Source organism: Bos javanicus, chromosome 11, assembly GCF_032452875.1.
Source record: "Bos javanicus breed banteng chromosome 11, ARS-OSU_banteng_1.0, whole genome shotgun sequence".
Taxonomy (NCBI): domain Eukaryota; kingdom Metazoa; phylum Chordata; class Mammalia; order Artiodactyla; family Bovidae; genus Bos; species Bos javanicus.
In genome coordinates this window covers 50,273,256-50,297,751 of record NC_083878.1, presented here as the reverse complement: position 1 = coordinate 50,297,751, position 24,496 = coordinate 50,273,256, and the positions used below count along the sequence as shown (strand labels likewise).

The following is a 24,496-nucleotide window of genomic DNA, read 5'->3' as shown; positions in this document are numbered from 1 at the left end:
TCTTTTAATTTCACGGCTGCAGTCACCATCTGCAGTGATTTTGGAGCCCAAGAAAATAAAGCATGTGACTGTTTCCATTGTTTCCCCATCTGTTTGCCATGAAGGGATGGGACCTAATGCCATGATCTTTGTTTTTTGAATGTTGAGTTTTAAACCAGCTTTTTCATTCTCTTCTTTCACTTTCATCAAGAGGTTCTTTAGATTCTCTTCACTTTCTGACATAAGAGTGATGTCATCTGCATATCTGATGTTATTGATATTTCTCCCAGCAATCTTGATTTCAGCTTGCACTTCATCCAGCCTAGCATTTCTCATGATGTACTCTGCATATAAGTTAAACAAGCAGGGTATCAGTATACAGCCTTGGTGTACTCCTTTCCCATGTATATTACTATACGTAAAATAGAAGACCAGTGCAAGTTTGATGCATGAAGCGGGGCATCCAAAGTTGGTGCTCTGGTACAACCTAGAGGGATGGGGTGGGGAAGAAGGTGGGAGGGGTTTCAGAATAGGGGGACACATATATACCCATGACTGATTCATGTTGATATATGGCAAAAACCATCACAAAATTGTAAAGTAATTATCCTCCAATTAAATTTAAAAATTTTTAAAGTCTTATGGTCAAATCAGAAAAAAATGGGAAAAACTCAGTTCAATAGTAGTGAATTCTCTTTTTCCTAGCTTCTATTTATTATTTTGAAATTAGTGTTTTTACATCCTATTAGCGTATTTTATAGCTATTGTCACAATTTTAGAGTTTTCTTAGTCACATGTTAGAAAATTCCCTCTTAGAAAGAGGCAGAGTATAAATTAATAAGTGATAAAGAATGTTTGATTAACTTGCGCCAATTTTACTATCCTAAAGATATAAAAGGAATTTTTAAGAACTTAGAATAACACACACAGAAGTCCCTCAGTCGTATCCGACTCTTTGCAACCCCATGGATTGTAGCCCACCAGGCTCCTCGGTCCATCGGATTTTCCAAGCATGAATACTGGAGTGGGTAGCCGTTTCCTTCTCCAGGGGATCTTCCTGACCCAGGGATTGAACCTGGGTCTCCCGCATTGTAGGCAGATGCTTTACCGTCTGAGCTACCAGGGAAGCCCATCAAAAACACAGAAGAGTAGTAGTTAAGTTTCAAAAGGATGTCAGTTGAGATGTTTTATAGATGAAATCTACTTCCTAGAAGTCAGCTCGCCAATTATATGCACAGCTGGAGACAAGAACTTAGAATAGACATCTTTTTTTTTCACTATCTTTCTTACTTTATTTTTTTAATATAAATTTATTTATTTTAATTGGAGGCTAATTACTTTACAATATTGTATTGGTTTTGCCATACATTGACATGAATCCACCACAGGTGTACATGTCTTCCCCATCCTGAACCCCCCTCCCACCTCCCTCCCCATCCCATCCCTCTGGGTCATCCCAGTGCACCAGCCCCAAGCATCCTGTATCATGCATCAAAACTGGACTGGCGATTTGTTTCACATATGATAATATACATGTTTCCATGCCATAGAATAGACATCTGGATAATTCTTAACTGAAGCAAACATGAAAATAGATCATATAATAATGATCTACTCTTTAATTATTAACATTGACTAAATCCTATCCCAAAAGTTTAAAGCAATATAAAGTGAAGTGAAAGTGAAAGTTGCTCAGTTGTGTCTGACTCTTTGTGACCCCATGGACTATAGAGTCCATGGAGTTCTCCAGGCCAGAATACTGCAGTGGGTAGCCATTCCCTTCTCCAGGGGATCTTCCCAACCCAGGGCTCGAACCCAGGTCTCCCACATTACAGACAGATTCTTTACCAGCTGAGCCACTAGGGAAGCCCCAAACCATATAAACTTATGATCAAATCAGAAAAAAATGGGAAAAGCTCAGTGTCCTTCAACAGAATAATAAAATGTGTTGAGGTACTTCCACTCAAAGGAATACAATACCGATGTTGAAGATTACAGCATGCATTTATATGTGTTGACATGGCTAAAAGTAGCTAACATTTATTGTGTACTTATTAGATGTCAACTTTTAGTCTAAAGGACTTTGCATTGCTTTTACTTTTGTACTGAAGTATTTTTGTATTTTGCAAGAGAAAGCTGTATATAACTGTAATAACTGTACAACTCAGTGAGTTCTCAGAAAGTGAACACATCCATATGTCTACTGTTCAAGTCAAGAGCTATTGCTCTTGGTATCCTTAGGGTGCCCTCTAGTCACTAACCTTTCCTTCCTTTCCAAAAGCAACCACTACCCTGAATTCTAAAGCCATAAATTGCTTTTGCCTATTTATGAACTTCAGTCAAATAGAATCCTACCTTTGTTGTACATATAATGATTATAAATCATTCCTTTACTGTAAAGTGATAAATTTCCTTATATTCCCTTCATTCTTTTCCATATAGCATTCACTTCTCCTTAACTGAAGTCTTGTTAGTTGGGAAAAAAATGTAATATAGGAAAAAAGATGAAGGAAAATGCATTAGGTACTCCTTAAAAACAATATTATCCCCATAGTACTTCCTTATACATTTCTGTACTTTTTACAATGTATCTGCATTGTTTTAAAATTCAAGAAAAGCAACCATTTTCATATATTTTCTAAAAATTCGAATGAAAAAGGAATTAGCAAAAATATGTTTTGAAAATGTTTATTCATGTAATTTGATGGTGTACATCAAAAAGTAGGAATGACTAATCAAAAGCTATCTTAATTTTACAGGATCCACAGATTTTGGACATTAATGCTGACCAAGAGAAAATAAAGGTCATGTTGAATGAGCTGCTGTTAGTTCTGGATGATCTTCAAAAACGCGCATTTCAATATAAATCCTATCAGAAGAATTTTAAGGTAATGACAGCACTACACATCTGTTCCTAAAATATAGAACTATAAAATATATCTTTGTGTATGCACAGAAGTGACATTGATGCACACTCATTTTAATAATGCTCAACGTTTAGACACCTATGTGCTAGTCACTGTACTGGAATAATCTGAAATACAAAATATGGTATATTCTCTGCCTTTGAAGTGTTTAAAGATTAGGACACATGAGAGACAAAACATCTTTCTTTATTAAAAAGTAATTGTGAATTATAGACAAATACTCAGACCAGGAACTGTAGTTACTATGTTAAAATGCATGTGGATTTTAAATGTAATCAATTGAAACCCCTTGATTCTTTATTAATATTCTACTTCTTTTGCATTCATTCATGTGTATATTGGAATCAGTGAACTAAAATGGACTGGGATGGGTGAATTAACTCAGATGACCATTATATCTACTACTGCGGGCAGGAATCCCTTAGAAGAAATGGAGTAGCCATCATGGTCAACAAAAGAGTCTGAAATGCAGTACTTGGATGCAATCTCAAAAACGACAGAATGATCTCTGTTCGTTTCCAAGACAAACCATTCAATATCACAGTAATCCAAGTCTGTGCCTCAACCAGTAACGCTGAAGAAGCTGAAGTTGAATGGTTCTATGAAGACCTACAAGACTTTTTAGAACTAACACCCAAAAAAGATGTCCTTTTCATTATAGGGGACTGGAATGCAAAAGTAGGAAGTCAAGAAACACCTGGAGTAACAGGCAAATTTGGCCTTGGAGTACAGAATGAAACAGGGCAAAGACTAATACAGTTTTGCCAAGAGAACGCACTGGTCGTAGCAAACACCCTCTTCCAACAACACAAGAGAAAACTACACATGGACATCACCAGATGGTCAACACTGAAATCAGATTGATTATATTCTTTGCAGCCAAAGATGGAGAAGCTCTATACAGTCAACAAAAACAAGACCAGGAGCTGACTGTGGCTCAGATCATGAAGCCCTTATTGCCAAATTCAGACTTAAATTGAAGAAAGTAGGGAAAACCACTAGACCATTCAGGTATGACCTAAGTCATATCCCTTATGATTATACAGTGGAAGTGAGAAATAGATTTAAGGGACTAGATCTGATAGATAGAGTGCCTGATGAACTATGGATGAAGGTTCGTGACATTGTACAGGAGACAGGGATCAAGACCATCCCCATGAAAAAGAAATGCAAAAAAGCAAAATGGCTGTCTGGGGAGGCCTTACAAAAAGCTGTGAAAAGAAGAGAAGCAAAAAGCAAAAGAGAAAAGGAAAGATATAAGTATCTGAATGCAGAGTTCCAAAGAATAGCAAGAAGAGATAAGAAAGCCTTCCTCAGTGATCAATGCAAAGAAATAGAGAAAAACAACAGAATGGGAAAGACTAGAGATCTCTTCAAGAAAATCAGAGATACCAAGGGAACATTTCATGCAAAGATGGGCTCAGTAAAGGACAGAAATGGTATGGACCTAACAGAAGCAGAAGATATTAAGAAAAGGTGGCAAGAATACACAGAAGAACTGTACAAAAAAGATCTTCACGACCAAGATAATCACAATGGTATATGATCACTCACCTAGAGCCAGACATCCTGGAATGTGAAGTCAAGTGGGCCTTAGAAAGCATCATTATGAACAAAGCTAGTGGAGGTGACAGAATTCCAGTTGAGTTATTTCAAATCTTGAAAGATAATGCTGTGAAAGTGCTGCACTCAATATGCCAGCAAATTTGGAAAACTCAGCAGTGGCCACAGGACTGGAAAAGGTCAGTTTGCATTCCAATCCCAAATAAAGACAGTGCTAAAGAATGTTCAGACTAGCGCACAATTGCACTCATCTCACGTGCTAGTAAAGTAATGCTCAAAATTCTCCAAGCCAGGCTTCAGCAGTACGTGAACTGTGAACTTTCAGATGTTCAAGCTGGTTTTAGAAAAGGTAGAGGAACCAAAGATCAAATTGCCAACATCTGCTGGATCATCGAAAAAGCAAGGAAATTCCAGAAAAACATCTATTTCTGCTTTATTGACTATGCCAAAGTCTTTGACTGCGTGGGTCACAATAAACTGTGGAAGATTCTGAAAGAGATGGGAAGACCAGACCACCTGACCTGCCTCTTGAGAAACCTATATGCAGGTCAGGAAGCAACAATTAGAACTGGACATGGAACAACAGACTGGTTCCAAATAGGAAAAGGAGTACGTCAAGGCAGTATATTGTCACCCTGCTTATTTAACTTATATGCAGAGTACATCATGAGAAATGCTGGGCTGGAAGAAGCACAAGCTGGAATCAAGATTGCCAGGAGAAATATCAGTAACTTCAGATATGCAGATGACACCACCCTTATGGCAGAAAGTGAAGAGGAACTAAAAAGCCTTTTGATGAAAGTGAAAGTGGAGAGTGAAAAAGGTGGCTTAAAGCTCAACATTCAGAAAACGAAGATCATGGCATCCAGTCCCATCACTTCATGGCAAATAGATGGGGAAACAGTGGAAACAGTGACAGTCTTTATTTTCTTGAGCTCCAAAATCACTGCAGATGGTGACTGCAGCCATGAAATTAAAAGACGCTTACTCCTTGGAAGGAAAGTTATGACCAACCTAGACAGCATATTGAAAAGCAGAGACATTCCTTTGCCAACAAAAGTCCGTCTAGTCAAGGCTATGGTTTTTACAGTAGTCATGTATGGATGTTAAAGTTGGACTGTGAAGAAAGCTGAACACTGAAGAATTGATGCTTTTGAACTGTGGTGTTGGAGAAGACTCTTGAGAGTCCCTTGGACTGCAAGGAAATCCAACCAGTCCATTCTAAAGGAGATCGATCCTGGGTGTTCTTTGGAAGGAGTGATGCTAAAGCTGAAACTCCAGTACTTTGGCCACCTCATGTGAAGAGTTAACTCACTGGAAAAGACTCTGATGCTGGGAGGGATTGGGGGCAGGAGGAGGGACGACAGAGGATGAGATGGCTGGATGGCATCACTGACTCGATGGATGTGAGTCTGAGTGAACTCCGGGAGTTGGTGATGGACAGGGAGGCCTGGCGTGCTGTGATTTCTGGGGTCGCAAAGAGTCAGACACGACTGAGCGACTGAACTGAACTGATGTGTATATTATTGATTTCATCAATATTGCCTCATTTGCTCTCATTTTGATGTGCAGTTTGATGAAAGAAGAGAATTGACTAAGCCAGGGCAAAGATGGATCCCTCAAAATTAAAAAGCTAAATGATATGCCCCCCCGCAAAATGAAAAGAAATGAGTGAGAGTTATAAGTGCTCTGAACAGATATTGTTGTTGTCCGATCACTAGGTCATGTCCAGCTCTTTGTTACACCGTGGACTGCAGCATGCTAGGCTCCTCTGTCCTCCACTATCTCCTGCTCAGATTCATGTCCATTGAGTCGGTGATGCCATCTAACTATATCATTCTTTGTCACCCCCTTCTTTTGTCTTCAGTCTCTCCCAGCATCAGGGTCTTTTCCAATGAGTAGGCTCTTCGTATCAGGTAGCCAAAATATTGGAGCTAAAGTATCGGAATAGCTATTAGAGAGAACAAAGAGAAAAGCAAATTGGAAAGATTCCTGGGACCAAAACCAGAGGCCACCTGCAATGAAGGAGTGTTAATAGTCTCCCCTAAATTTCAGAGAAGTGCCTGGACGTCACATGGAGATGCATCCATTTCTTCCAGAGCCCCAAATGGATGACCAGAAAGTGGTCTGAGGGCTCTGAGACCTGAGCCCTCCAAGTCTCCACTCCAGACCTGAGGCTTGGTAGAGCAACCTGCAAAATAATAACCTGGACACTAGAAAGTGCAACTGCCATAATACTTGAGGCAGGAAGTTTGTGCATCAGAGAATTATGGTTCAAAGTTGTCCCCAGATTGAATTAACTGACATGTAAGACAGGAAAGTGTGAGGTAGGAAGGGAACTATGGATGAAACATTACCTAATAAAAAGCTATACCAGGTAAGCACTCCTTTGGGTCAGGGAGAATAGTGTAGCTTGAACCAGAGCCTGAAATAGAAGTGTGTCTCCCTCCTTTCAGACTCCATATCTATATTTTATGATTCTTTAGGATGACCTCAGGCTGTCCTGGTGGCCCAGATGGTAAAGAAACTACCTGTACTGTGGGAGACCTGAGTTCAATCCTGGGTTGGGAAAATCCCCTGGAGGAGGGCATGGCAACCTACTCCAGTATTTTTGCCTAGAGAATCCCCATGAACAGAGGAGCCTGAGGGGACTATAGTCCATGGGGTCACAAAGAGTCGGACATGACTGAGTGACTAAGCACAGCACAGCATAGGATGACCTCATATCCAACCTTCCTCTCCAGCTCTTGGTTATTAGGGGGACAGGAGTGAAGGCCTAAGAGGTGTAGGAAATCATTTCTAATTCTTAATGAAGACAAGGCTAGATCCCTATCATCAGGGTAATGCTGACCTTGTAAAATGAGTTGGAAAGTGTTCCCACCTCTTTAATATTCTGGAAAGGTTTGAGAAAGACTGGCATTAATTCTTTCTCCCACCCCCACTATAGATGTTTGGTAGAATTTACCAGTGAAGTTATCTGGTCCTGGGCTTTTCTGTTCTCGGAGGTTTTTTATTTCTGATTTGATCTCCTTACTCCTTATTTTTCTGTTCAGATTTTCTCCTCCTTCCTGATTCAGTCTTAATAGGTTATGTGTTTCTAGGAATTTATGCACTGCTTCTAAGTTATCCAGTTTGTTGATATACAGTTAGTTTTTCATAGTAATCTCTTATGATATGGCTTCCTATGTGGCTCAGTGGTAAAGAATCCTCCTGCCAATGCAGGAGATGTGGGTTCGATCCCTGGCTCAGGAAGATCCCCTCGAGAAGGAAATGGCAACCCACTCCAGTATTCTTACCTGGGAAACCCCATGGACAGAGGAGACTGGTGGGCTACAGTTGGACATGTCACAACGAGTTGGACATGACTGAGCATGCATGCAGGCATAAGATCATATGTATTTCTGTGGTGTAAATTGTAATGTATCCATTTTCATTTCTGGTTTTATTTATTTGAGTCACCTCTCTTCTTTTCTTTAAATCTTTAAAAAGATTTATCTTTTTAAAAAATGCTTTTAGTTTCATTGATCTTTTCTATTATTTTTCGGATCCCTATTTTATTTATTTCCACTCTGAACTTACTTCTTTTCTTCTGACAATGTTGGGCTTAGCTTGTTCTCTTTTTTCTAGCTCCTTGATGTGTAAAGTTATGTTATTTGAGATCTTTTCGATTTTCTTAATATATCCATTTATCACTATAAACTCGCCTCTCAGAACTGCTTTTGCAGCATCTCTTAGGTTCTAGTGTGCTGTTTCCACTTTCATTTGTTTCAAGATTGTTTTAATTTCCCTTTGATTTCCTCTTTAACCCATTGGTCGTTCAGGACTGTGTTGTTTAGTTTTCACACATGTGTAAATTTTCCACCTTTCCTACTGTTGTTGATTTCTAGTTTCACACCTCTGTGGCTAAAAGAAGTACTTAGTATGATTTCAATCTTCTTAAACTTGTTAAGACTTGTTTTGTGCCCTGTCATATGATTTATCCTGGGGAATGTTCTGACTGCTCTTGATAAGCGTGTGTATTTACTGCTGTTCTATGGAATGTTTGAAATCCTGGCTTATCTCAAGGTTCATAATTTCTGTGCAACTAATCTCCAAGCCATGAAAACAGCTTCTTTAGATTTTCTTGGAACCTTTCTCTCTATAGGGTTCATAATCAGTCCATTAGATTAGAAATAGGTGAGAAACCAGAATGTTCTCTCCATCTTAAATCTCCCCATCCCCTCCACCAATTACCACACAAAAATTCTCTCCATCTTCTATCATCCCTCTTCCATCATCTACATATAAGCCCTAAAGTATATAGGATCCAACATCCGTTGGATCGTTGAAAAAGCAAGAGAGTTCAGAAAAACATCTACCTCTGCTGTATTGACTACGCCAAAGCCTTTGACTGTGTGGATCACAACAAACTGTGGAAAATTCTTCAAGAGATGGGAATACCAGACCACCTGACCTGCCTCTTGAGAAATCTATATGCAGGTCAGGAAGCAACAATTAGAACTGGACATAGAACAACAGACTGATTCCAAATCAGGAAAGGAGTATGTCAAGGCTGTATATTGTCACCCTGCTTATTTAACTTATATGAAGAGTACATCATGAGAAACACTGGGCTGGAGGAAACACCAGCTGGAATCAAGATTTCTGGGAGAAATATCAATAACCTTAGACATGCAGATGATGCCAGCCTTATTGCAGAAAGTGAAGAAGAACTAAAGAACCTCTTGATGAAAGTGAAAGAGGAGACTGAAAAAGTTGACTTAAAACTCAACATTCAGAAAACTAAGATTATGGCATCCAGTCCCATCACTTCATGGCAAATTGATGGAAAGACTTTATTTTGGGGGGCTCCAAAATCACTGCAGATGGTGACTGCAGCCATGAAATTAAAAGATGCTTGCTCTTTGGAAGAAAAGTTATGACCAAGCTAGGCAGCATATTAAAAAGCAGAGACATTACTTTCCCGACAAAGGTCCGTCTAGTCAAAGCTATGGTTTTTCCAGTAATCATGTATGGATGTGAGAGTTGGACTATAAAGAAAGCTGAGCGCTGAAGAATTGATGCTTTTGAACTGTGGTGTTGGAGAAGACTCTTGAGAGTCCCTTGAACAGCAAGGAGATCCAACCAGTCCATCCTAAAGGAAATCAGTCCTGAATATTCATTGGAAGGACTCATGTTGAAGCTGAGGCTCCAATACTTAGGCCACCTGACTTATTTGAAAAGACCCTGATGCTGGGAAAGATTGAAGGTAGGAGGAGAAGGGAACAACAATGGATGAGATGGTTGGATGGCATCACCAACTCAATGGACATGGGTTTAAGTAAACTTCGGGAGTTGGTGATGGACAAGGAGGCCAGGCGTGCTGCAGTCCATGGGGTCGCAAAGAGTCAGAGATGACTGACAGACTGAACTGAACTGAACTGAAAGGATATAGATCCTTCTGAGGACTCATCTGTCTATGTGAAAAACCAGTCAGATATGATCCAACTTAAGAGTAAATACCCTTAAACCTCCGTAATGCCTCTTGTGTCTTTTGAGAATTTCTAAGTTCTAAGGATATATAAATAGTGATATTTTGTCCCTCAAATAGAAATTTGAATGTATGTGGGGTTTTTTCACTTGTTTTTTTCATTTGTTTCTCTTAGATAGAAACAAATGAAAAGACAAAAATTACTAATAGGAAGATAACATAAGATCTCTATATCTGAAAATTAAATTGTACATTTTGCTTATTATATTTTTAAAGGTAGAAGTGTCAAAGTTTGATGCTTTGGAAGAAGTTAGTGCTGAATTGAAGCTTAAACAATTGCTCTGGGATTCTTTATCTGAATGGGATCAACTCCAGCAAGAATGGTTAAAGGTAAAAAAGAAAAATTCTTAATTCTTAAATAATTTTTATATCATTTAACTTTAAAATCATGGTAGTATGGATTATAGTTTTTAAATAATCTGGTATCTTTCAGTAAAATATGCAATATTATAATTTTGTGGGAATTTATCAGCTTTCCAATGAAATGCACAGAGGTCTTTCTGCTACACAAATATTTAAGTACCACAAAAAAGAATGCTTTATTATAAGGCAGGCTTCTCAGGTCCTCTATTTAAGAACACTAAATGAAGGAGGGATCAAAGGACCTCACCATATGGCATTTAACTGCTTTGTGGTTTCTGAATACAGTGTTGTCCTGATACATACAGCCAAGTGTTATTAAGGATCATAGAATTTTATTTATGATCTACAACATTAGATTTCTGTTGGCTGAGGTTCTGTTTTCACTGTCTTTTTTTTTTTTTTTTTAGAAAAAATAAAGCCATTTTTTTCCCCTGTGATAGAATAGAATCATGGTAATGAGATCTAGGATCTTTCTTTGAGAGTTCAATAGTAAATTCTAATCATAGTAAATTAGGGGGACAAGTATCATAAAGCTTGGTTCTTAGGGTCTACTCTTGTATTCAAACATTAACAAGGATTAACCCTCTAGGAGACAGAATATATGACCATTTATTCTTTCCAGTGTGATATGCATATACTAGAAATACCATCAACTTCACAAATATTGCTTTACACTTGCTGGTTCAGCTTCCCTGTGCTGGTACCCATAATTAGAAGTCATACATCTAGGTTAAACCACAGTGACACAAGAATGATTCCTAGGTAATGTTCTGGACACAGTGGATACCAGTGGCGAATAAAAGGGACAGAGTCTAAACTCTCACAGAATTTACCTTTTGGTGAAGAAAGCAGAAAACAAACGTGTATATGCTATTATAACAGAGACTTTTAAGTGCTGTTGTATAACTCATTTATCGGTTATCTCAGAAGTAGAAAATGCTCCTGAATAGTAAAGAGGAAGCTTAGAAAGTGCTCTGATTCCCACCATAGATTAGAGCAGTGGCTTCCGAAGTGGGACATATTTACCCAGAAAGTGCACAAAAAGTAGACATTGTATCTAGAAAAAAATGAATGTTTATAAATTTTTAGTTGAGGCATATTTGAAACACTGTATTGGTTCCAAGTGTATAATATGATGATCCTATATTTGTGTGTATTGTAAAATGATCACCACAGTAAGTCTAGTTAATATCTGTTACCATTCACAATTATAATTGTTTTCTTATGAGAACTTTCAAGATCTATTCTTTTAGAAACTTTCAAATATGCAATACACCTATTATTAACTAGTCACTATTCTGTACATTTCGGAGAAGGCGATGGCACCCCACTCCAGTACTCTTGCCTGGAAAATCTCATGGACAGAGGAGCCTGGTAGGCTGCAGTCCATGGGGTCGCTAAGAGTCAGACATGACTGAGCGACTTCACTTTCACCTTTCACTTTCATGCATTGGAGAAGGAAATGGCAACCCACTCCAGTGTTCTTGCCTGGAGAATCCCAGGGACGGGGGAGCCTGGTGGGCTGCCGTCTATGGGGTCGCAGAGAGTCAGACACAACTGAAGCGACTTAGCAGCAGCAGCAGCATTCTGTACATTACATTCCCATGTATAATTATAATTATAATTATTTTATAATTATAAGTTTGTACCTTTTGACTTCCTTCACCCATTACATCCACCCATTCCTTTTCTCTGGAAACCACCCATCTATTCTGTTTTAGTTGTTTTACTTTAGACTCTTGCTTTGTTTTGTGTTAGATTCCACATATAAGTGAGATTATATGGTATTTTTCTTGGTCCGACTTATTTCACTTTACATAAAGCCCTCATGGTCCATCCATGTTCCAAAAATGACAAAGTTTCATTCTTTTTATGGTGGAATAATAGTCCATTGTATACATATAACACATTTTCTTCATCCATTCATCCATTGGTGAACACAGTTCAGTCAGTCAGTTCAGCCTCTCAGTCGTGTCCGACTCTTTGCGACCCCATGAATCACAGCATGCCAGGCCTCCCTGTCCATCACCAACTCCCGGAGTTCACCCAGACTCCTGTCCATCGAGTCAGTGATGCCATCCAGCCATCTCATCCTCTGTAGTCCCCTTCTCCTCTTGCCCCCAATCCCTCCCAGCATCAGGGTCTTTTCCAATGAGTCAACTCTTCGCATGAGGTGGCCAAAGTATTGGAGTTTCAGCTTAAGGATCAGTCGTTCCAATGAACACCCAGGATGGATCTCCTTTAGGGTGGACTGGTTGGATCTCCTTACAGTCCAAGGAACTCTCAAGAGTCTTCTCCAACACCACAGTTCAAAAGCATCAATTCTTCAGTGTTCAGCTTTCTTCCAGTCCAACTCTCACATCCATATATGACTACTGGAAAAACCATAGCCTTGACTAGACAGACCTTTGTTGGCAAAGTAGTATCTCTGCTTTTCAATATGCTACCTAGGATGGTCATAACTTTCCTTAGGTTGTCTCTATTTCTTGGCAATTGTAAGTAATGCTGCTGTGAATATATCTTTTCAAATCAGTGTTTTTGTTTTCTTACGATAAAAGTCCAGAAATGGAATTGCTGAGTCATATGGTAGCTCTATATTTAATCATTTGAGGAATCTTAATACTGTTTTTCATAGTGGTTGTGCCAATTTACATTTCTACCAGCAGTGCACAAATATTCATTTTTCTCCATATCTTTTCTCCACTGCTTATATTTTGTCTTTCTGTTACTAGCCATTCTAACAGGTATGAGGTGATATTTCATTGTGGTTTTCATTTTAATTTCCCAGTGGCTAGTGATGTTGAGTATCTTTTCAGGTATCTTTACCTGTTGGATATCTGTTACATCTTTTTTGGAGAAATGTTTATTCAGATCCTCTGCCCACTTTTAATCAGGTTATTTGTTTTTCTGCTATTGAATTATATGAGTTCTGGATATTAGCCCCTTATCAGATATATAATTTGCAAACATTTTCTCCCATTAAATAGACTGACTTTTTCTTTTGTTGATGGTTTCCTTTGCTGTGCAGAAGCTTTTTAGTTAGATTCTCACTTGTTATTTTACTTTTTTTCCTTTGCTTTCAGTGTCAAATCCAAAATATCATTGCCAAGACCCTTCTCAAAGAGCTTAATACCTATGTTTTCTTTTAGGAGTTTTAAAGTTTTGGGTCTTATATTCAGATCTTTAGTCCATTTTGAGTTATTTTTGTGTGTGATTCAATTTCGTTACTTCGTTTTTGCCTGTGGCTGTCCAATTTTCCTGACACCATTTATTGAGGAGACTGTCCTTTCTGCATAATATATTCTTCACTCTTTTGTTGTAAATTAATTGACCATATATGTGTGGGTTTATTTCTGTTCCATTAATCTATGTGTCTGTTTTTGTGCCAGTACCATACTGTTTTGATGACTATAACTTTGGAACATAGTCTGAAATCAAGTGGTTGATCCCTCTATCTTTGTTTTTCTTTCTCAAAATTGTTTTGTCTATTCAGGGTATTTTGTGATTCCACACAAATTTTAGGATTGTTTGTCGTATTTGTGTGAAAAAAAATGCCATTGGAATTTTGATAAGGATCATATTGAATCTGTAGATTGTTTTAAGTGGTATAAACATCTTAACAATATTAATTCTTTCAATCCATGGGCATCAAATATCTTTTCATTTTTATAAATTTTCTATTGCCTTCAATCCATATGACCATCTGACATGATATGTATATGCTTACATGTTTATGTAACTGATAAGTATATTTATAGATGCATGCATACATTGAAGTGCATGTTTAAATAAGTTACATTAAAGGGATACGTAATCAAATATAATAGGAGACTACTGGGTAAGAAGTTTCTAGGTCACAAGAATAAAAATTAGCTATTTGTAACTTTACGATGATTGGCCCTCAGGAATAAATTACAGGGATTGCAATACTGCATTTGATGGTATGTGAGAAAAGGACATGAAAGTAATAAACAATGCCTGGTCTACTAATAGAAATCTTCATAAGTAGAGTCATTTAAAAAAGCATAAAGTTGACTTGATTGACAACATAGCTACCAGAAAATCTGAGTGAAGAAATTTTTACTATTTCAAGTTTGCCTTTTATCATATGTCTTAACTTCTTTCCCCCTAATTTTCATAGTCCAAATTTGACTCCTTGGATCCAGAACTTCTAAATGGTCAAGTTTCTAAATATGCCAAATTTGTGACTCAACTGGAAAAAGGCTTGCCACCCAACAGTGTTGTGCCCCAGCTAAAAAGTAAGGTGGAAAAAATGAAAGAAAAGGTAAGCTTGGATGAAATTATCTCAGAAACTCCAGGTCAGTCATTTATACTTGAGGCTAATGAGACCAAAGCTAGGAATTCTTCCCTGTTTAAGTTACCTTTGCAGAGAGAAGAAGCAACAGACAAATTCAGTTACTGCAGAGGCACAAACTGCATCCTTCTCCTTAGCTGGGCAAATCATGCAACTGAGTAGTATGAGAATTCTAGTTGTTTCTCATCCTCACTAGCACTTGTTATCTATCAATAAGGAGTTCTTTTAAAATTTGGTTTGCTTTGTTTTCAATTTTAACTATTCTAATAATGTGTAGTAATATCTCATAATGGTGATTTACACTTTTCTAATGATTAGTGATGTTGAGCATTTTTGCCCATGTCTATTTGCCATTCATTCACCTTCTTTGCTGAAAGGTCTGTCTGGCTATTAGCTCAATTTTTAATTGGCTTGTTTGTTATTAGTGAATTTTAAGACTTTTTTATACAGTCTGATATAAATCATTTTTCAAATATGTAACTTGAAAATGTTTTTCCCAGTCAGTGACTTTAGTCCCTAAATAGTGACTTTCACAGAACAACAGGCTTAAATTTGAATAAAATCTTATTAATATATTTTTTTCTTTTACATATTACTTTTTTAGTTAGTATCTGACAACTTTTTGCCAAACCTAAAGATCATGCAAATTTTCTCTTGTATTTCCTTCTGGAAGTTTTATAGTTTTGCTTTTTTTAAATTGAGGTATATGATTTATTCTGAGTTATTTACATTTTGCATGTAGATATTCAGTTGATCCAGCACCATTATTTGAAAGGAGTATTCTTTCTCCACTGATTGTCTTTGCATCTTTGTGAAAAATCAGCTAACTATATTTTTTAGTCTATTGCTAAATACTTTATTCTATTTTGTTGCTCTGTAAGTCTGTTCTTTCACCAGTACCACACCGTGTTGATAACTGTAGCTGGAAAATCTTAAAATCGGGTAGTGTAAGTTCTTCATTGTTCTTCTTTTCACAATTTTGTCAATTCTAATTCCTTTACCTTTCCATATAAATGTTAAAATTAGCTTATCAATATGTACAACAAATTGCTTGGATTTTGGGGGAGACTGTGTTAAGTCAATAGATCATTTTGAGGAGAACTCACATCTTCACAAGATAGAATTTTCTAATCTCCTACCAGCCTATCCCTTCATTTAGTTAGGTCTTATATTTCTTTTCATTAATGTTTTGTAATTTTCAGCATACAGATTATGCACATGCTTTGTTAGATTTAAAACTATTCTTTTATCTTAAATGATACTGCTTTTAATTTCAAATTCTAATTTGTCATTTCTGGTAGATAGGAATACTGTTGACCATTGTATATTGATCTTATATCCTGTAATCTTGCTAAATTTGCTTTTTAATTTTAGCTTTTGTACATTATTCAGAATTATAAACATAGAAAATTCCTTCAGCTGTGAATTGAGACAATTTTATTTCTTCACTTATAATCTATGTGTCTTCTCTTTCTTTTTCTTGCCTTCTTGCACTGGGCAGGATATTCTATACAATATTGAATAGGAGTGATGAGAGAAAACATCCTTGTCCTGTGCCTGATCTTAAAGGGGAAATATTCAATCTCTTTTTAAGTATGATGATGTTAGTCAAACATTTTTATAGATGCCCTATATTAAGATAACAAATTTTCCTGGTTTTCTGAGAGGCTTCTTAATTTTTTATAAGATTTCTTGTTCTAAAGACTGAATGGTCTGAAATTAATATAATTATATATTAATTTGTATATATAGTATAGCTTTCTTTTAGAATTTGCACGATATGACTTTCTCCATCTTTTAATTTTTAATTTTTCTGTCTTTATATTTAAAGTGGATTTCTTGAATAGTGCATACATTGGTTCCTGATTTTTTATACAATCTGTTTTTTAAGTCTTTTAACTAACATGTTTAGACCATTCATATTTAAAGCATTATTGATATGATTGGATTAAAAGTGCTGTCATGCTGGTTTTTAAACTTGTTTGTTGTTTCTTTTTTCCTCTTTTTTCCCTCTCTTGATTTAATTGTATATGTTTTTTATTCCATTTTATCTTCTCCATGGAATTATTGTTCACACCTATTTTAAGCAATTTTTAGATTTTCAGTTAATCCAGATCAACCTTCAAACAATATTATACTGCTTAATGTAGAGTATAAAGACTTTATGATACCATATTCCCCATTCCTCCCTCTCATCTTTTTTATTAATGTTGTCATGTATTTTACTTTTATATGTAGTATAAACACAACATGTTGCTATTTTTGTTTTATATAGTTACATCTTAAGGAGTAAAAATGGGAAATAAAATGAAATTTATTTTACATATATTCCATTTTCAATATTCTTCATTTCTTTGTAGAGATCTAAATTTCTGACTCATAGCATTCATGCTGCCTGAAGAACTTCCTTTAATATTTCTTATTGAGTAGGTATGCTAGCAATGAGCTCCCCCAATTTTTGTCCTTATCCTTTATTTTAAATGATATTTTCACTGGCATATAATTCTGAGTCGGCAGATTTTGTGTTTTCTTCCAGCAATGTAAAAGTATTTTCTTACTATCTTTTTACTTGAATGTTTCTGACCACACCATAAGATAGGCTTTCTTAGGGTTCTTCCAATCTTCTCTGTGAAACCCTCTATGTATTTGTTGCCCCCAAGACTTCACACTCTCATGCTACCCTACACTCAGTCTTAGCAATTTATTTTTAAAATTCAGCTACATCTTCTAACTGGCTTAAATGGCAACCCAAGGTATCTCTCCTAGGTAAACAAATTCTCAGAAACTTCTTTCTGTGGAGAAAACTATGGATACCAGTGTCTCTCTAAATTATGAGTTAGCTGGTTTTGCTGCAACCTCACTTTTCTGATGGATTCAATACAAGTCATTAATTTGCAGTTTGTCCAGATTTTTCAATGTTTACATACATCAGAGGTGTTCTTTCCAGCTTTTTACATTTCCAAATTGGACTGTATTTCTTAGGATAAAAAGAATGGTGCCTCAGAGAGTGTGTGTTTTCCAGCTTCCAGTTATCATTGACCTGAGGAACCCAACTCTGAAGCCTAGACATTGGGCAGCTATTGAACAAACTGTTGATGCCACCCTAGTGGACCTTGAAGTTCCATTAACCTTGGAGAAGCTCGCTGAGTTACATGTTTTTGACTTTGGCCAAGAAATTCAGGACATTTCTGGACAGGCTTCTGGAGAAGCTGCTTTAGAAACAATTCTTAAAAAGGTAAACCTGAAAAATGTGTATTCTGAAGGTCCTGAGATATAAAGGTTTTCATATTCAGTGGGAAGATTATGAACTTTGTTTTTCAACATGGCAAGTTCCACCGTCTCATTATCAGTTATCTTTCTGCTGATTCTTTACATTTATTATCATTATTATTGTTATCACCACTATACATATCTTCTTTCTGCTTAGCTTATACTCCAACAGGAACTTGATGGCAACACATTTGCATACTTTGAATAAAGAACCATACAACAAGGAAGATCTTTTACACCAAAATATATTATCTTTCAAAGTACATATTAGAGAAGACTAACTCTATGAAGTGCTTCAAAAGCACATTGAGAGGATTTCTCTCCTTAGGATGTTTAACCTCCTTACTCTAAAAATACACATCTACCAAGGATCTATGTAAAAAGACTTTTTTCCTTTTAATTAAGGAATAAAATGGGAAGGGATACACATTAAAGTATCACAAGTTTTCATATGTATTAATGCTCTTCAATAAAATTAAGCAAATTAGTGCCACCTAATGGAGAAGAGGATTTTAAGAATTTTAAGGCAATTAGGAGATTAGGATAATTATGGAGTTTTCCATTATTTCATTCCATATTCATTTATCAACCTAATAAATGAACTGAGATATACTAAGACTTGACCAATCTCCTAGGTGGAAGATTCTTGGAAAACAACTGAATTTGTTGTCCTGCCTCACCGTGACTCCAAAGATGTGTTTATCCTGGGTGGCACAGATGATATACAGGTGGGTAAATTGGATTATTGAAACCTATGGTGAAGGTTCTTGCCAGACCTAGTCCTAAATATCCTATGGGAGATTATAATGAAGGACTGAAATATGAAAGTTGTTAGGGAGAAATCTAATTGAGAAGGAAAAATATGAATATGAATATTTGTTTAGTCATCAAGTTGTGTCCAACTCTTTTGAGACCCCATGGACAGTAGTCTGCCAGGTGCCTCTGTCCATGGGATTCCCCAGCAAGAATACTGGAGTGGGTTGTCATTTCCTTCTCCAGGGGATCTTACCAGCCTAGGGATCAAACCCACATCTCTTGTGTTGGCAGGCAGGCTCTCTACCACTGAGCCACCAGGACCTGAATGCTTGTACATGAAATACTTATCAAAGCAATAGATATGACATAAAGAATTTTTTCCTTTTAATCAAAGCATAAGATAGAAAGGAATACACACTAAAGTATCACAAGTTTTCATATGCATTAATGCTCTTCAATAAAATTAAGCAAATTAGTGTCATCTAATAAAGGGGATGACAGAGGAAGAGATGGCTGGATGGCATCACCAACTCGATGGACATGAGTTTGAGTAGACTCCGGGAGCTGGTGATGGACAGGGAGGCCCGGCAAGCTGCCATACATGGGGTCACAAAAAGTCAGACACGACTGAGTGATTGAACTGAACTGAACTGAATGGAGAAGAGGATTTTAAGAATTTAAAAGGCAATTAGGAGGAGATTAGGGTAATTATGGAGTTTCCATTACTTCATTCTATATTCATTTATCAACTATACATATATATATGGGTTAAAAGTCTTGTAGTCAGTAACTGCTGGAGAATTTGGAATAGCAAAGAGATCAGTTGTAGCTGAAGTGATCAGAGAATCCTTGCTAGACCAGCCAAGACATTCTAGACCTTAAAAATATGGGGGTTTGATATTAATAGTTGAGAATAGAAGGCACTTCAAACCATTTAAATAAGGCAAAGAAGCATGAATAAGCATTTCAGGTTTATAGCACACTAAGAAGCTAAATTCACTTGAAATTTTTGAGATTAGGAGTAGATGGTCATGCTCTATCAACAGCAAAAGAAGATAAATCTGACCCATGTGTTCGGAATATTCTTAGTGACTTAATATCCAAAGGCATATTTGTTTAGCACAGGAATATGGGGATTATGACTCAATTTAAAAAACAAATCCCACACAGGGAACTATATTCAATATCGTGTGATAAGTCATAATAGAAAAGAATGTGAAAAAGTATATATATATATATATATATATATGTATATGTATAACTGAATCACTTTGCTATATAGCTAACATTAACACAACACTGTAAATCAGTCATAATTCAATAAAATATTTTTTTAAGGCAAAGCCCCATTCTCTTAGTGTGTCCCCAAACTAGAATTGGAGATGAAATGTCTTTGCCAGGTGTAGTTTGGAAGAGCAAGACCAGACAGCATTCTGGGTGGTGAAGGGGAGAGCAGACCCAAGATGGAAATCAGTCAGTATGAGACCAGGTAATAACAGGTGATGGGGCTTCTGCTCTGAAGAAGTTTATAATTTAAATAGAACAATGAAAATTCTTTAGAAGACACGTTTTTTAAAATGTACATGTTCTGCAAGGGTTGCTGTGGGATATGGAGAAGAAGTAGGGGAAGGAGGTAGATGAAAACTTGTCTATAAACATCCAGAGCTTGACATGAATGAGCTCACTTTTCCTCTTCCTTAAGATAATTGAGGGAGAATGATGTTTCATTGGATAAAGCAGGCAGCTACTTTTTCAAGTTTTGAGCACTTTGAGAAATAAAGACCTGGATGACAAAGTGGTGTAAAGTACCAGATAACTTGTAGGGGGAGATTGAAGAAAAGGGCTGAGCTAAACAGAAATGTGTGCCATTAATAATGACAGAAATAGCCAGGATTTGACAATCAGAAGTTCCATGGTGACGCTGAAGAAAACATCATAGTGGGTTGTAAATCCTGGTGAAGGAAAGAAGGAGAGGAAGTGGTTAGGTGGGAAATAATGGGTGGGACTAAGCTTTTAATTCAGAAAGTTGGCTTTTATTTATTTATTTTTTTAGCAGGATTGATTTTTATTTTATTATTTTTTAATTAATTTTATTTTATTCAGAAACTTGGCTTTTAAGTGGTTTGGGATACACACTGGGTGTGTGTGTGCTAAGTCACTTCAGTCATGTTGGACTCTGTGCAACACTATGGACCCAGGGATCGAAGCCACATCTCTTGTGTCTAACTTGAAATGGCAGGCAGGTTCTTTATCACTAGCACCACCTGGAAAGTCCCAGCATATACACACTGCTGCTGCTGATGCTGCTAAGTCGCTTCAGTCGTGTCCGACTCTGTGCGACCCCATAGACGGCAGCTCACCAGGCTCCCCCGTCCCTGGGATTCTCCAGGCAAGAACACTGGAGTGGGTTGCCATTTCCTTCTCCAATGCGTGAAAGTGAAAGTGAAGTTGCTCAGTCATGTCAGACTCTTAGCAACCCCATGGACTGCAGTCCACCAGGTTCCTCCATCCATGGGATTTTCCAGGCAAGAGTACTGGAGTGGGCTGCCATTGCCTTCTCCACATATACACACTACTATATACAAAATAGATAATCAACAAGGACCCTACTGTATAGCACAGGGAACTCTACTCAATATTCTATATAACCTAGATGGGAAAGAATCTGAAAAGGAATGGATATATGTATGTGTGTAATTGAATCACTTCGCTGTACACCTGAAACTAATACAATGTTGTAAATCCAACAGAAATTTCTATTCCAACATAAAATAAAAATTTTAAGGTAAAAATAAAAATAAATAAATAGACTCTCGGAGTTAAATATCTGTAATTATCTTTGACAGCACTAACATACGATGTTGCACATATTTTCTTCACCCTTCCTGAAAGGTCCTTCTTGATGACAGCACCATCAACATTGCAACCATTGCTTCATCACGTTACGTTGGCCCACTGAAAGCTCGAGTAGATGAATGGCAGAAACAGCTTGCTTTGTTTAATCAAACACTGGTGAGTAAGGGTAATTTCAATTCACGGACTCAGAGAATTGGAAGGTCACAGGACCTTAGAAGTCATTTGTTCACTTAGGGTTAGGCAGTATAGAGTTTAGATGTAAGATTCAATACTGACATTTTATTATTCTCAGAATATAAGGAGAATGCAAATACCTTGAGCTCTTCTTTATAAGACTGTACCATCAATAATTAGTTATTATTGCTGTGAAACAAAATACCACAAACGTTAGTCATATAAAACAAGATACATTTATTATCCCACAGCTTCTGTGGGTAAGGAGTTCATGGCTTAACTGGGTCTTATGTTTGAGGGTCTCACAAGGGTTCAGTCAAGATGTGGGCCAGGACTGGGTTCCCATCAGGGGTTCAACTAAGGGAAGATGCTGACAGATATCATTTCCTTGCAATTCCAGGACCAGGGGCTTCAGTTTCTCACTGGCTGTCAGTCAGAGGCCATCCTCAGCTCCTCCATGTTGCTCAATTTTTTTCCATGGACTTCCTCAACAAGATTACTTGTTTCATCAGTAAAGCAGGGAAGAGAAAGTCTCTAGGCAAGATGGAGGCTACAGCCTCATGTACTTACATCTAATTGTGTACATCCTATTACCTTTACCATATTCTCCATAACTAGAAGCAAGTCGCAGGCGGCACCCACACTCAGGGGGAGAGGATCACACGAGGACATGAAGCCCCGGTCCTGGGGCCACCTTAAGGGTCTTATCACAGCAAGCTCATATTTACTGGACTAATACTGTTCCTCGAAGTCTCCGTGGTGCCCTTCCTTTCATACACACTTCCTTTTTATTTTACTGTACCTCAGATTATCCCATAATAAAACAAAGAGCCCACTTACTCTGGTCTAATTTTTTTCCCATCCAATGTCTTTCTTTGACTTCAGTTTTTTCTGTTGAATTAATTGTGTTGGGGTTCCTCTATGTTCTGGGGCTTCCCTAGTATCTCAGACAGTAAAGAATCTGCCTGCAATGCAGGAGGCAGATCCTTTGATCCCTGAGTCAGGAAGATCCCCTGGAGAAGGAAATGCCAACCCATTCCAGTATTTTTTCCTGGAGAATTCCATGGACAGAGGAGGCTGGTGGGCTACAGTCTAGGGGGTCACGAAGAGTCAGACATGCCTGGGTGACGCTTCCCTATATGTTCTAATATGAAAAGTTATCTATGACTTAATACAGGCACTAAATAGGAAAAGACAATTTGTCTCATCTTTATTTCATAGAGACCTTTTTCAGGAATCCATCCTCTTCAATGTACACCTTATAATCTGATCCCTGAGTAACAGGGACCCTCCAGAGAATTAACTGCATAGAAAGTATGAACCTGAAATAAACCAGGGAGTGGTTGGGATATTAGGGATTAGGCATAGCCCCCAAATCTAGAGTGAGGTGAGAGATGCTCTTTTACGGATCTCAGGGTTATGGCAAGAGGCACAGTGAAAAGGTGAGGTCTACAGACTTTAGATCTGACCCTGCACTTGTGGTTTCTTTGATTAACAGTGATCATCTCTAAGAGGAGAGACAGTATACGGTTTTCTTATTCTTCCCAGTCTTATGTCTTTGCCACATGTTCTGTTATAAGCAGGTTTTACTCTTTTAATTGAAAATAAATTATATTTCTTCTTTAAAAGGAGGGAGAGGGAAGAATATAGACATCACTGAGGCAAAGAATCTTTTTTATATATTTGGAAACAGTCACTAAACAGCTTCCCAACCCTTCAGACTCCTTGAACCATCTTGTTTCCCCCTAGAATGTCTCCTCTGGGCATTTTAATCCTCTTTATTTGGGTCCATTCTGGTTACCACATGGTAGTAGACTCATTATAACTCTACTCATACCAAAAAATGAGTTGGAATTAGGCTGAGATGAGTCTTGGATATTTTAAAGAGGTTTTATTTCAAAGGAGCTGTGAGGACATAAAGAATGAACTTATCATTATGGGGGTGGGGGCCAGGGGAGGGATAGATTGGGAGTTTGGGTTGACATGCACACACTACCGAATTTAAAATAGATAACCAACAAGGACCTACTACACAGCATAGGAAACTCATTTCAATATTCTGTAATAACCTTGATGGGAAAATAATTTGAAAAAGAATTGATGTTTCTGTTGGTTTAACTCAGTCACTTTGCCGTATACCATATCATTGCTAATCAACTATGCTCCAATATAAAATAAAAAAAATTTTAATGAAAAATTAAGGCCTGTGAGACATCGCCAAAATGTAAAAAATACAGTGAATCCTCATGTAGTTATTTTTAACATAGCTGTGTATTTTCAACTTTGGGTTAAAACATTTGATAATGTCCTTATTTTTCTCCTAGGAAGAATGGCTGAACTGCCAGAGAAACTGGCTCTACCTAGAGAGTATTTTTAATGCTCCAGATATTCAAAGGCAGTTGCCTGCAGAGGCCAAGATGTTCCTTCAAGTGGACAAGTCATGGAAGGAAATCATGAGGAAGGTTAACCGGCTGCCTAACGCTCTCCGAGCAGCTACTCAACCAGGTAGAAAAGAAACACACAAAAAGACTTTACAATCATCCACAGCATTCATCACCTGTAAGATTCTAATAATATGTAGTACATTTAACCCTTGATCTAGTCAGCACTGATGACCAGGAATATTTGTAGTACCTTTGACACTCTTGCTAAGCAATGTGAATTGAACACTTGTCATTTTATTACTATTAATGTATTGTCATCATTATCCTTCAGCTCAGTTGATAGTTTTGGCACACAAGCATCTACTTCTTTTACAGTGTG

General features: G+C 37.3%; 1 protein-coding gene across 2 annotated transcripts in view; it reads left to right on the top strand.

Moving 5' to 3' along the window:
- The window catches only part of DNAH6 (dynein axonemal heavy chain 6), a 280,064-nt gene that overhangs the window by 69,971 nt on the left and 185,597 nt on the right, over positions 1-24,496 (top strand). For both annotated transcript variants that reach the window (XM_061432712.1, XM_061432713.1), the window contains exons 16-22: positions 2,739-2,867; positions 10,216-10,329; positions 14,504-14,647; positions 17,700-17,912; positions 18,583-18,675; positions 21,596-21,715; positions 24,058-24,238. In XM_061432712.1, the coding sequence (XP_061288696.1) occupies positions 2,739-2,867; positions 10,216-10,329; positions 14,504-14,647; positions 17,700-17,912; positions 18,583-18,675; positions 21,596-21,715; positions 24,058-24,238 (994 nt within the window). The remainder of the gene's footprint in view (positions 1-2,738; positions 2,868-10,215; positions 10,330-14,503; positions 14,648-17,699; positions 17,913-18,582; positions 18,676-21,595; positions 21,716-24,057; positions 24,239-24,496) is intronic.